At 38.7% G+C, this 14,909-nt stretch overlaps 1 protein-coding gene across 4 annotated transcripts in view; it reads left to right on the forward strand.

The window, feature by feature from the left end:
• The window catches only part of LOC126183602 (glucose-6-phosphate 1-dehydrogenase), a 288,517-nt gene extending 284,568 nt beyond the window's left edge, over positions 1-3,949 (forward strand). For 3 of the 4 annotated variants that reach the window (XM_049925708.1, XM_049925710.1, XM_049925709.1), the window contains exon 10: positions 2,098-3,948. In XM_049925708.1, the coding sequence (XP_049781665.1) occupies positions 2,098-2,194 (97 nt within the window). In that variant the 3' untranslated portion in view covers positions 2,195-3,948. Of the gene's footprint in view, positions 1-2,097 lie in introns of all 4 variants that reach the window. The other variant, XM_049925707.1, reaches the window with a different exon arrangement.
• Positions 3,950-14,909: the final 10,960 nt, after the last annotated feature.

The following is a 14,909-nucleotide window of genomic DNA, read 5'->3' on the forward strand; positions in this document are numbered from 1 at the left end:
GATTAAGACATATCCTTGTAATATCTGTTTTTCAATGAGTTCTAGTCCCACAAGTTACACAGGAGGGCTTCTTTGAGGTTTAGAAGGTAGGAGATCAGTTACTGGCAGAAGTAAAGCTGAGAGGATGGTTCATGTCATGCTCAGGTAGCTCAGTTGGTACAGCACTTGCCCACGAAAGGCAAAGGAGCCTCCAATCATGAAGTTTGTCAAAGAAATGTCACCCATGCTGACTGCTGTTCATCAGCGGTGAAGGCTGGAATTTGCATGCCAATATTGCAACTGAGTGGCAACAGGTTGCCTTTTCAGGTGAATCATGTTTTATTCTCCATTGGCATAGAAAGTCTGAATGCAAACCCCCAACGACAATTGTTGGAAGGGTCCAGCCTGGATGTGGGAGATGTTATGGTCTGGGGAATGTTTTCATGGCATTCCCTGGGTGATCTCGTCATTCAAGGCACAATGGTTCAACACAACTATGCGTCTATTGTTGGGGACCATGTTCATTCCTACATGCAACTTGTTTTTTTCCATGGTACGATGGCATCTACCAGCAGAACAATGCAATGTGTCACACAGTTGAGTTTACAGAACTCCACTGGCCACCAAATTCCCTGTATTTAAACCCAGTGGAGACTCTGTGGGACCACTTCAATTCAGGTGATTGTACCATGGATCCTCAACTGAGAAACATTATTCAGGCGTTTGACAGAAGGTCACATTAATATCATTGGAAAGTATGTTCCAGTAACAACTTTGTGTCAAATTCTCAATAGTAGAAGAAATTGATCTATTAAAAAGTAAGGATGGACATAGAAGAAGAAAATAATTTTGTAGAAGAAAATTAATTTAAAAATAACAATACTATAAATAAAACATAAACAAATAAATATAATAGAAAGATAAAGTAAAATAGAATTTTGACGTTATTACTGGCACCCAGTTCCGTATAACATACTTAGCAACTGGGAAGCAGGTGTCCCGTAGGCAGACAAGTCATCTTTTTTCATTGATTTGTTCCGACAGTTTGACCCCGGGCTTCCCTTTTGGGGTCATATACTGCTATATAACATCAGGTATTTGTAGTTTCCCTGAATTCTGGAACTTGCACACCAACATAGCCTTGTATCCCACTGCCTTTCTGGACTCAGTTTACAAAAAGTTCCTTCCATCTACCCATCAATTTCTTCTTGCACTTCATTTTTTCCATATATTTTCACAGCAATTTTATTGCCTTTATGGAGTATAGTGTATTTTTACTTATTGTCATAATGTATTGTTATCATTTCTTCCATTCATTCCTTGCTGATTCTATATCCATCTGTAATTATTGCTCTATATCTGCCTGTTGTAGTACTTCAGTTAATGCTGACACATCACATACTTTTAAGTTATCTTCTATTTCCCAGTCACGTTAATGTGTTTTCCTTCATCTTTGCCTCCCTTCCTTCTTATACTTCATGTATATCTCTTAACCTGTGTTCTGGCAGACGCTGTCACTCCCTTCGTTACATACATTATTGATTTCTTCTCTGTTCCCTTTGAAGAAGGAATGTGTGGTTCCCAAATATAGTAGTTCTGTTTCCTTTATGTGTGTTTTTGCTGGCTGCACTATCCTGAAGAATTGCTAATACATTGCAAATTTAAGACCTGAATTTTAGTAACTTTCATGTATCCACATAGTACACTGTTTTTAATATGTCACTAATGTCTCTTTCCTCATGATTCAACACCTCTTATTTGTTACGTGTTTTTATTATATGCTTGCAAAATATTTCTAATTGTAATTTGATAATGAGGTAATGTTCGACACAGATAATTTTGATATCTTTTTTAATGCTCTTGCTTTTTCTCTGCACCATTACCTTTTTTAACTCATCAGTGCTTTTAATGTTGGACCATACATTTGAAACATTGTCTTCATGCCATCGACTTATCAAAAAACTCATGCAGAGTGCTTGAGGGAGCACTTTGACAGCAGCGTTTAATGTGCAGCATGCTGACTTATACTGTGCTGTTCATTTAAGAATCTGTTTTGAGCTGTGCATATTCAGTTTCCAAAGACACTTTGTAACATAGAATGTTGTTTACTTTTTACAGATATGGTTCACGTGGACCAAAGGCTTCTGACCACAAGTGTGATGAGAACAACTTCAAGTACTATGGATCGTATAAATGGGTTCCACCAAAAGCATGACTATAGGAAAGAGAATGACATCCGTTCCATGATTTGCTTTGTCTTTCATTTCATGCATGTCTTCCACTCAGTAATGAAATGTTACCATTGTAATAAGAGAATGATGATAATGTATATAGGGTTCATTTGTTGTTCAAGGTCTAGGGTGGGGAAACTGGGCATTTTTGGGCCATGTTTATATATTTAATTTATCATAGCATTTTGGAGGAGTTCTTTAAAAGATAATGTACTCATAGCTCAAATTTTGTATACTTGTAATATAGAACTCATGTCACACTCTAAACATTTAGAAGAATTGCCTAAGAAAATCTTCACCAACTATGTTATTTGAAGTTTGCAGTTTCTGCTGAAATGCCATTTCTTTTACAATCAGCACAAAATATTGTGTAAGAGTAATGTACACTAGAGTTTCTGCCTTTGATATTGACTGAAACTGTAACAGCAACAAAATTATTTAATTTATGAACCAGTATGATTAATCACAAATTCATGTAGTGCAATGTTCAGTGAAGGCTGACATTAGCAATCTGTTCCTAGTGGTGATTCTTATAAATTTTTGGAGATATATTTCTTTATTTTAAATGAATGTGATACTCATTACAAAAATAGCAAATGACTCACTTGTTATTATTTTATGTATTGGTTTTAATCCATACATATTGTGTTGTTATTTATGTTAATGTGTGGACATTGTGTCTATATCTTTCTCATCATGTTGAAGTAGAGTTACAGTTTCGAGGAATTTTTCTTGTTTTAATCTTGTTTAAATTTTTGTTCAACTTTTTCTCATTTTATTTATTTGTTAAATTTGAAATTTGTCTGTCTTTGAATCACAAAACTGTCCCCCTTGTAATCGACATTGCTCAGTGCCGTCAGTGTGTCCATGTTATGTATTCGTGTTAATCACCCAGACTATTTACGATGGTGTTTTACAATAAGTTGAATACACAATAGTATGTGCAACATATCACATAATTGATTCATCATAGACATTAGACAGTGGTAGATAATACACCATATTATGTGAAGTGGATATAGGCTTTGACTAGATACAGATGGAGTATACAAAAATCGTTGGTGCCTGAAGTAATGCCAAACACACTATTTGACAATATTTAAGATTATTTCATTTCAAATCACCCACACTGTTTTCTTATAATTTACTCAGTTTATTATTTTATGCAAACACACTAAAATTGTACGCATGTGTATACATGCCATTTCTGCAAAGCCCAGTCATCTTTAGTGCTCATTCTGCATGTTATCCACTTTTATTTCTGTTGAATTTTTTTCTAGTTTTATAAATTTACTTTTATGCCATATTGAAACTTGTTACAGATACATTTTGTAAGAAATACATTTACTGAAGCTAAGTGTTACAATCACTTTGTGCAACATTAAGAACTTTGAAGATTAAGTGTCCTGAATGACCAAATAATCTTTGATTTACTCAAGAAGGGCTATTGTATTGCCACCATTTGTAATTACTCTAGAAATGTTTTGTGGACTGTTTATTCCAATAAGATAAATGCTTTTGTATTTCATGAGCTTGTTGCTTATTCCATCAGGATTCTCACTGATACGTTACAGCTTGATTTATTTTTATTCTGGTGGAAACACACTGCAAATTTTGTGAATAATATTTATTTTCAATATAGTTATGAAATTAAAATATTGGGTATTTTTATGGATTGTATTGTTATTTATAGAAATTTATTTGTACAAATAACAGATAATGCAGTATTTTTGGATTTTTATATAATGACTTGTTATTTAAAATACAAAAATTAACTCCAAAATATTTGTCTTTTTATTTAAAAAAAAAAAATCCTTCAATCCTTTGTCTGTTCACAAAGCGGAGTGTTGGTTTTGTACCATATTAATAAAAAACAAGTTTACATTTGACGTTAAATTATTCAATATTGTGTTCATAAAAGAAAAACACTTCAGATGGAAAATGGGGGTGGGGGTTGAGCCTTTGAGATCGGTTAGTTGAGTAAGCCATTGACAAATTCCTAATACACAACTGAGTCAGAAATAACTACATGTCTACAGGGAGTAATGTTCTTGAATAAGGGGTATGATAGAAGAATGGAAGAGACATTGAGTAAGGAGACAGGCAATGTATAATTGCATGGTAGCAACTCATCCTACAGCACATCTGTCATTTGGCCTTAGTCTCCACTAATTCCTGTGTTCTGCCTCAATTACCTCTCCTCTTCTGCTTAATCCACTCTCCTGTTCCTTGTCTAGGCTGACTCCCCTGTCAATTTCTTCTCCATCATAGCTCATACGTATCTTGATTTCCTTATTTCTGTCACTTACTCCAGTTCCTTCACCTTTGCCTTTCACTATTTTTGTGTGTTCTGGCTTCCTATGCCATCCCTTGCATAGACTCAGTGAGCTGTCCTACACACACATACCGGTACATGTACCATATTGGTTGAGATGGACCTGCACTCACTGACAGCAGCAATTTCTGTCTCGAGTTTTACAGTCATTGTTCTTACGTTGTGTTACATGGCTGCATTAGGTTGAGAATTCCTTGTGGACACTTTGGGCGGTCTGCACTGATACACCAATAAATCGGGCAACTTCATTCATGGTGTGGTCATGGGCATATCCAAACACAATAGCTGCTTTCTGCCATTCTGTCCCAGCTTTACACTGATCCATGTTACTGCACCCGTTCCATAAAAACAATGGCACATATCTGTCAATTCACTGTCTAGACTAAAGTCAGTAGTGCGGTGTCAAAACACTCTCATGCCAGGTATAAACTACTCACAGCACTCCAAAGTGAACAGTATGCTCTTTTTAAGGACGGTCTAATACTTTGTCCAGTGAGCATATAAACTGGTGGAATCTGCAAAAGAAAATGAATCCATAGGCATGAACAGCTTAAAAGAATTCACTTAAGCAACAAAGGTGTATGCTGTCTGTGTGCTATATAGAACTGGGCTCTTAGTCAACAAATCTGCTCATCAGCTTAGGCAATACTGACAAGGACAACCTATCATTGTCTTTTTGAGCCAACTAATTAAAACAATAAATTCTTCATATTGTCAAATTTGAAGCTTGTGTTGTAATTAAGTAAAAATCATTGCTCAAGTGGGCTCTGAGAACTTCTTTGTGGACCTAATTCCAGAAGGATGATGTGGATGCCAAAATTTGGACTTGGTCATAATCCATTATGGCCCATCCCATTGCTATCTTCAGTCATTGCTGATTAATCTGACTGTAACATGCAGGTGAACCATCAATTTTGCACAAATGTTCCAAAACAGCTTGTACCATTTGACCTATAGTTGAAATCCACATATGTGGCATCTTGTCGGGAGGACGACGGTACAATCCTGCGTCCGGCCATCCTGATTTAGGTTTTCCGTGATTTCCCTAAATTGCTCCAGGCAAATGCTGGGATGGTGTCTTTGAAAGGGCACGACCGGCTTCCTTCCCTAGACCGATGATCTCGCTGCCTGGTCTTCTCCCTGAAACAACCAACCAACCATGGCATCTTGTACACACTTGTCTTCCAAAATATCAAGTTATCCCTCATGGAATCAACGAGAGTTGATCATTTTAAGTGTTGGCTAAAACATTACATTCGTGTTATGTTAGTAAGAATCTAATCTAATTTGGAAGAAATTTTTGCTGTAGGTGCTAGAGTGTCCACAGATTCAAACCTTTTCTCTTCAGTCCCTTGATTCAGGATGTCTGCCAGCAGTTTTATCATGGGCAGATGGAAGAAAAATAAGTAAACTGTTTATTATTTCAAAAATAATCATCACAACTCTTAAGAAGAAGAAAAGAAGATCATTGATTTAACTAACTGTCACAGTGCTAGCAAATTACATATGACATAAGGGGTCCGTCAAGATCAACTATATATACTGGGAAAGCTACCTATACACTTAATGAAGGGCACCATACATATTCAAGAGATGTTTGAGTGAACATGTGGTTTAGTGGAACTAATATTCCTAAAGTGTTGAGCATTCTACAGAGTGAAGGTGAAGTTATTAACATTGAGTATAGAAAGGTGAACACGTTGCCTCTGGAGTGTATATATTCCTAACCTTTCCATGCAACTTGGCCCGTGTATGCATTGAAAACATATATTGAATACACCTCCTCCTCCTCCTCCTCCTCCTCCTCCCACTCTCTGTGTCCATCTCTTCAAATTCAAATGGCTCCAAGCACTATGGTACTTAACATCCGAAGTCATCAGTCCCCTAGAATTAGAACTACTTAAACCTAACTAACCTAAGGACATCACACAGAACCATGCCCGAGGCAGGAATCGAACCTGCGACCATAGCAGCAAAGCGGTTCTGGACTGAAGAGCCTGGAACCGCTCGGCCACAGCGGCCGGCCCATCTCTTCCTCCCTCTATCTGCCTACCTCATCCTCCAACATCCATCTGTCTATATCCTCCACCCCATTCCATCTGTCTCGTCATCTCCTCCTCCCCCTCTCTCTGTTTCCTCCACTCCCTCTTTCTGATCATATCTTCCTCCCCCTCCCTCTAACCAAATGATCTTCCCCCACTGTCTTTTCAACTGTGCCTCCTCCTATTCCTTTTCCACCCGGTCCTTACCTCTCCACACTTTCCAGCTATCTCATGCATCTTCCCATGCTCCCCTCTCTCTGTCCATTTCCTCCTCCTCCCCCCTGCTCTGTCCATCACCTCCTTTATCAAGCTCATCCTGTCCCCACACATACTTATTGGCACATGTAGTACCTACAATACAATTCAATAAAGCATTCTTACACTACTACAACAACATGCCTGTCAAGCAGGACAGGCTACCCATCAGGGGCTCAAAAAGCTGAAGGAGCTGCTGCTATAGCCCTGATAGTAGAGACTGCACATGATGCACAGGGGCAACTACAGGAATCTGAAAGACATAATAACGATGAATGCCATCGCCATCAATGAACAGCTATATTTAAAACCATACAAGAAAAGACTTGGACTGTTTATTTAAAAAAGCCCCCTACCTACACTACCAGATGACAGACTCACCCTGTTTACATTGGACTCCCAAATCCGGATTCTGTAAACTGACTTCCAAATACCACTTCTCAGTGGTCAAGTAAACATTTCAAAATCGATTCTGGGAATCTACTTCTAGTTGCCGTTGTTCCATTTTCACAACTGATTTTCACTCCCTTGTAAAAGCATAATCGTCTTGGAAATGTGCTTGGGTTGGCAGGTTACATCTTGTTCTCAAAATATTTGGTTAATATGGACGGAGTGGCCCATTGTGTAGCGAAGGAGAAGCGGAAATATTAGACTCAGTATGAAGCTGTCCAACTCATAATCAAGTGAAGAGGAACAGCGATTATGCTGACTAAATCGTAAACTGGAACAGCTGTTTTCCAGACGCCATATTTAACTGGGCTACCAAATCCGCTTAATACCTTACCATGTAAACTCGACAGCAAAACCCGTTTCCCAAATTCGTTTTTCGTGTTTCGTAAGATGTGTCGCATATAAACATAGTGACCGAGTGACTCCTTACCAATACAGATCTGCTTAAATTCGTCAAGAAACTCAAAATCCCAACATTTCATGGAGTATTTATGTGGAATACATTGCCAAAGACGATGAGGAAATGCAAGGATTGTGGGACTGTAAATTCAGACGTTGCAGGGGGATCTGTAACACACTGGGTTGGATGTGTTAAAAAGGCTAGAAAATATATTCTTCTTTAACTCGTTCAGGAATTTACATCCACCAGAAGAACTGCACTATTACTTTGCCAACAATCGTGTGCTTTACAATTTTCGACACCACCTAGACTTACTTTCATATCTCTGTGGTCATTTCTGTCTAATGTTTCAACTGACAAATGCATAAAAACAAGCACAATGCACATCATTACCCTCCCTCTGGCTCCCTCCCCTCCAATATATCTAAAGAAATGAGAATGGAGTATTGTATTTATCAGTCTAGAAACATACAACAGCATTCCAAATACCTCAGAGGCAAACAATAAACATCATCTAGAAGGTGGCAAAGTTTTGGAGAATCCTCCTGGCTCATATGACACTGATGATTTAAATGCAATTATTAACTGATCTGTAAAAGTATTTGACTTATGCATAAACATTAATACATTCAAAATAGGGATAAAGCTGACACAACAGACAACAGACTTTAGCCAGGAGGGCTCAATAGGGTTAGCACTGAGGTTCTGGAGGAGGTAAATTTTGGTTAATAATACCAAGAAACTTTACAAGTCAGATCAAATAGCAGATATTTTACCTGTTAGCATGATCCATGTTGAGTGTAATATCACAACGAATTCATACCTCAACAACTAATTAATGCATACTATCTACAGATCTTTCCCTAAGTGGAACCCAGATACAAATTTGTTGAGGTACTAAGCAAACTGATATACCTCTGAGTGACTGTTCATACATTAGACCATCTCGAGTTGAACATGTTAACCAGGATGGGATTCTGGTCCATTTTCGAAGAAAGAAAATCATGGTACATTTTGTGTGATTTTAGGTTTTTCTGATGTAGGAAACTCTTGAACAGTTGTTGGGCATTCAGCTGGGTGGCATCCTCCAAATGGTGTGGTAGTTTGGCAAGCCAACTTCTTGCCATCTTCAGGTGTTCCTCACTATTGTGTGGTATCTGCTGGGTGCCGCCTTTATATGCTCTCTTTTCATCCCTCTCCCTCCATGTCTTCTACAACTGGCGTCTATGGGTGCACACCTGATGTAGTTGTGGGGATATGCAGCACTGGATTGTCCGCCACTCGTGGTCTCGCGGTAGCGTTCTCGCTTCCCGAGCACGGGGTCCCGGGTTCGATTCCCGGTGGGGTCAGGGATTTTCACCTGCCTCGAGATGACTGGGTGTTTGTGTTGTCCTCATCATTTCATCATCATCCAGGAAAGTGGCGAAATTGGACTGAGCAAAGATTGGATAATTGTACGGGCGCTGATAACCACGCAGTTGAGCGCCCCACAAACCAAACATCATCATCGCAGCACTGGATGTTGATCCAGGGCCTTCATTAGCGCTGCAGCTGGAGCCGGACACAGACCTCTGTTGGCATATTGGCTTGTTTCAAGTGCTACAGATAATAATGCTTGTATTCAAGAAGCACAAGCAGCAGAAAATGAAACAGTTTTGGATAAGTGGGTGTGGAAAGTACTACAAATGTCTGTATCAGATGAGGATCATATGAAACTTTTACATGTGCTAAATTCTGGAGTTCAGCTGAAATTAACTTCTTGGTCATGAGAACTCTACAAGTATCCAGTCACACCAATAACAGTGAGATGAAGTTAGGTGACAAAGACAGCAGTTCAACTGGAAACGTGTCAGTTCATTATTCGGGTTCTGTAGACAGACAGGAGGGGGAATATGAATAAGCATTCCAACATTTACGACAACTGTAAACTAACCAGAGCAAAAGTGTTTCTAAGTTCTACATGTTATCGCCGGCCGCGGTGGCCGTGCAGTTCTAGGCACTTCCGGAACCGCGTGACTGCTACGGTCACAGGTTCGAATCCTGCCTAGGGCATGGATGTGTGTGATGTCCTTACGCTAGTTAGATTTAAGTAGTTCTAAGTTCTAGGGGACTGATGACCTCAGATGTTGAGTCCCATAGTGCTCAGAGCCATTTGAACCATTTTTTTGTCTCGTCACAGAGTCGACATGTTATCCACATGGTCATCTACAATATGACTGGAACAATGAAAATATCGGCTTGCTGTGCTATATGTACTCAAGGTTTCGTTCTTCTTGCTATAAGGGCAATGAATTTGGATGCATGCTCAGCCCACAGAGGTTTAAAGAATTAACGCCAGTTGTGATGATCAGTTGCTCAAAGAAAAACGAGAGTATTAAGACAGCCCCTATAGACATTGCTATTGAATTTCAATCATCCAACATTTTCTCTCCAAGCCCCATGACATGGGCACTGTCATTGCATGATAATGTCATAAATTACTCACACTCTCACAGGAACCATGCAGCGATTAGTAAACTGTCGGAAAAAATTAGTACATCTCGAGAGAAGCTGTCGATTTGGATTCGATTATGACATATGCCACCTGGAGGATAGTAGACGTACTGATAACGATTTCAATGTTGCCTGCCAACAGATAGCGTAGTGGCATAGATACAAGAGTGTCATATGCATTTACCCTTTAATAGAGTACGCTCTCAGCAAGGAGGATCAGTGTGATGCACAAATGTGAAGCAAGCATGCAACCATGCCACAGAGACTCGTGATTCCTACAGCACAGTTTGAAAGGGGACAAATTGTAGCCTTCCATGTAGTGGGATGGCCCTTTTACCGAATTGCTACACAAGATGAATGTGCTGTGACAGTTGTGCAACAATGCTGATATCAGTGGCCACGTGAACATTCTCGCACCTATAGATGAGATTCTGGACACCCACACAGCACAGATGCCTGCCAGGATCGTAAAGACAGTGGTGGCAGATCATATAGTTATCACAGCACAGATAAGGGGGCTTTTGAGCCCAGCTGTGTCAACATGAGCTGTTACGAATCAATTATTAGCAGTGCGACTATTGGTACACACAACTAATGCCCACCTTCAATTGGTGGTGTCAGAGAACCCCTTTGAAGATGGAATGGTGTGCTGTGGTCTTCAGCAGTGAAAGCAGATTCTGCCTGCAAGTAAGTGATGGTCGTTTGCACGTATGACATAAATGTGGTGAGTGCTGTCTCATAGAGTGCATTAGTCCAAGACACTCTGGCCCCAGACCAGGTCTTATGGTCTGGGGTCCAATAAGCTACAATTCACGTTCACCTTTGGTGTTTCTGGAGGGAATGCTAAACCAGTGCTCAGTACTTGAAGAATGTTGTTAGATCTGTTCTTTTGCCATTTTTGCAACAGGAAGGTGATTTGTTGTTCAAGCAGGTTAATGCTCGCCCACACACTGCCCATGGAATTCAATGTGCTCTACAGGAATGCGCAGCAATTTCCTTGGCCAGCACGATTTCCGAATCCATCACTTGTAGGATCAGCGGCTGCATTTCCGCCTGTGTAAGCTACACCACGTACCAATATGTGTGTTTCAGCATGGATCAATACCTGGTACCTCACAACAGCTTGCGCTATTGATCTGTAAGTGTAATCATTCGATGTACTCCATATGCACTGTTGCAACAATAAATCTTGAGTGAATTGGAAACCTCTAAAAGGGTGTACTAATTTTTTTTCTGGCAGTGTATAAGTGAGGTGGTGTTGCTTGCACCAGAGAAATTCCATGATGGCACCTCAAAATTCAAAGACGGTTACAGATGTGCTGGGCTTCTATGACCAGTACTGACGACGTTCTCCACTGTTGCTGCTTCACTCAGACCGTTCAGAACAGTACAGAGTGCCAAGAATCGACAGACAGTAAACCGAGGAAGGACGACGGAATCCAGTTTGAAGAAATGGCGACATCACTCTGAATCTACAATTATGAATGCAGCCATGAGAAAGTGTTGTGAATAAGTGAAATATTCAAAAGTGCATCCATCAATAAGGAACCTTGAAGACTATGACTGCTCAGCTATTTGCACACATAGAATAAAGTATTGTGGACACATAAATGGTTATATATGTGCTTCAGAAAATGTACTAATAAATTTAAGTAGGGTTATCAATAAATGATGTTATCTTTTAATGATGTGTATTTTTTATACTATATATGCATGTTGTCTTCTGTGTTGGACATTTACAACAGAACAGACACTACTGGGTGTATACAGCAGCCATATATATCATTATTTTGAGGATGGTACCGATCTCAGCTGCCACAGGGCATTGACCTAATTCAATGAAGAAAGTTTAAAATTTAAAGTGCCATGATATATTTGATCATGCAAATGTAGCATAGTCATTAGTCTCTTAATTAGCGGCTGGAATGAGTAGCTTGACAAGAAATCAGCTCTCTCTTAATAAATTTTAGAATTCCAATTTTAAGGCAAAAGGCTCAAATTGTTCTCTAGGATAAGAAAATCCCACAAAGCTTGACACTTTATTTTTATATAGTTTTTATATTTAATGATGATATTTTGTTGAGATGACATGAAGAATAATTAAACTCATTACTACATAATTAATTTATGTTTATCGTCATGCATAGTTTATGATCATTAGTTTAAGTTACCTTAGGGATAACAGCAAAATTGTTTTTAAGAGCTCATATCAATAGAGCAGATTCCGACCTCATTGTTGGATTAAGAAACATTTTGGCTGCAGAAGCCCAATAATTAGGTCTGTTTGACCATTAAATACTTACGTGATCTGGATACAAACTGGCATGAGCCCATTTGGTTTCTATCTTAAGATATAATCTGCATTAGTAAGGAAGGACCATGAGGATAAAATTTTTAGACTGTTTATCTGTTAAATTAATATTTTGACAGATTAATATATTGAATTTGGAATTATTTTATGAAGATTTGTTCTAGAGATAGTTTTGATAGTTCATGATTATTTATATTTATTTTGAATTTTCTTCTTTTGGTTATTAGTTTTTTAATTATTTTTATCTTTATTAGAACGACATGTTTTATGTTATATTCAAATTCGAAAAGGTCATAATCAGGTAGGGCTTGTTGTTAATCCTCAGCCTTTTAATGATACAATTATATTAGTATGTATGTAGCAACCAATTCCTATTATGTCAAATTACTTGCATCATTATTTTAAAAAAAATGGCTCTGAGCACTATGGGACTTAACATCTTAGGTCATCAGTGCCCTAGAACTTAGAACTACTTAAACCTAACTAACCTAAGGACATCACACACATCCATGCTCGAGGCAGGATTCGAACCTGCGACCGTAGCAGTCCCGCGGTTCCAGACTGCAGCGCCTAGAACCGCATGGCCACCGCGGCCGGCCATTATTTTCCTCCAGTTTGTAATTTAATAATTTCTCAGGCTATTTGAGTAATTTTTCCATAATTAGCTTATATATGTTCTTTTTTGTGGTTTCTTATTTTTTTTATATCAGACTAGATTAGGTGTATGTATTGTAATAATTGCTGTAAATGTATCTTTAATAGGTTCTTTATGCTCTGTTCCCAAGAGTATTTCGTATGCAGATAGATTAGTTCTGATTTTATCATATTTAATTATTTTAATTTCTAGTTTTAATGTATTTGATGTTATAAATTGTCAGCTTTATTGTTGATTTTTCTATGTGCATATATCATAATAATTGCTGTTTGATCATCAGATTTAAATGACTCTTTATTAGGTTCTTTATGCTCTGTTCCCAAGAGTATTTCCTATGCAGATAGATTAGTTCTGATTTTATCATATTTAATTATTTTAATTTGTAGTTTAATGTATTTGATGTTATAAATTATCAGCTTTGTTGTTGATTTGTTATTATTCCTTTTCCTTTAGCTTTGCCTTGCACTGCGTCATGTTTAGCTGAAACCAAATATATTTCTTTTGATTATGCCAAAGGGATATCTGAATTATTTTCAGGGTTTAATATTGAGTATGGTGTGGATGGTTTTACTTTATTTTATTTTTTTGGTAGAGCAACTAGAATTGTATTTATAATATGTATTATTGGTTTTAATTTTTTGGATGGTGAGTTTTATTCTATTATGTACTTTATTAAGTTTGGTGTTATATTTTTACGATTTATTTGTAGCTGAGGGACTTACACAATTCTATTATGATAAATTAATATATTTAGCCTGAAAGAGTTTCTTCTTTTATTTCTAAATTTTTTAGTTACTTTATTGGTATAAAAATGTTATTGATTTCATTTATTTAGTGGAATTTGTTAAGAAATGGGAAGTTAATAGAAGTGTAGTGACACTATCGTTTGGGATAGGAAAAGTTGGTTTTGGTACAATATTTCTGAGCACGAAGGTTACAGCTAGGCATGGGCCTGTTTACAATAAGTTATGCTCACCAGCAGTTGTGAAGTGAAATAGAGGCCACAGGGGTGTAGAACCGCCAGAAAAAGTGCACGCAACAGTTTGCACGGTGCAAGTCACAGGCAGAAGGGGCCCCCTGGCCAACATAAGTGTTATGAGTACATGATGCGCAGTGGCACGTTTAACAAAACAGAGGCGCACAGTCGCATATAAACAGGTGCCGGTTCACTATCAAAGCATTCAAGTGTGACAGCTCTCCTGGACGGCAGGGCATGTCACACCACTGGCTACACACAGCAGCAGATGGGGTGCCAGCATTCCAGTCCATGGCAGGTCACTCGTGAGACCCTCTGACTCTAACGCAGGGTCCGCAGCCAGCCAGCTGCGGGCCACACTACGGCCCCTGAGTTGGCTGCTGGCGCATCCTGACGTCACCGCAACTCTACAGCCATACAAGGGCGACACACAGCAGTGTGCTGCATGGATTGCTGAGGCAGCCATTCCGTGCCAAGCCGTTTTGCAGACCGCAAAGTGGTGTCTTCAGCATTACGGGACCCGGTAATGCAGACCAAGGGGAACGCAGCACTGTAGTTGTAAACAATAAATCACTTGGAAAGCTTGGATAAGTCTTTAATACGGTGCCTTCTACTTCTTCCCGCTACATTTGGTGTTGCTGTTACATTGAGTATCAGAGGTTGCCACTACATTTGGTGTCAGAATAGTGGATGTCATCTGTACAGTACAATGTTCGAGCACACAGTCACAAGATGTGGTGAGTTTTGACCAGTTTTATTTTGAGTGTTGGACGTTTTCTTTT

Source organism: Schistocerca cancellata, chromosome 4, assembly GCF_023864275.1.
Source record: "Schistocerca cancellata isolate TAMUIC-IGC-003103 chromosome 4, iqSchCanc2.1, whole genome shotgun sequence".
NCBI classification, from domain to species: Eukaryota; Metazoa; Arthropoda; class Insecta; order Orthoptera; family Acrididae; genus Schistocerca; species Schistocerca cancellata.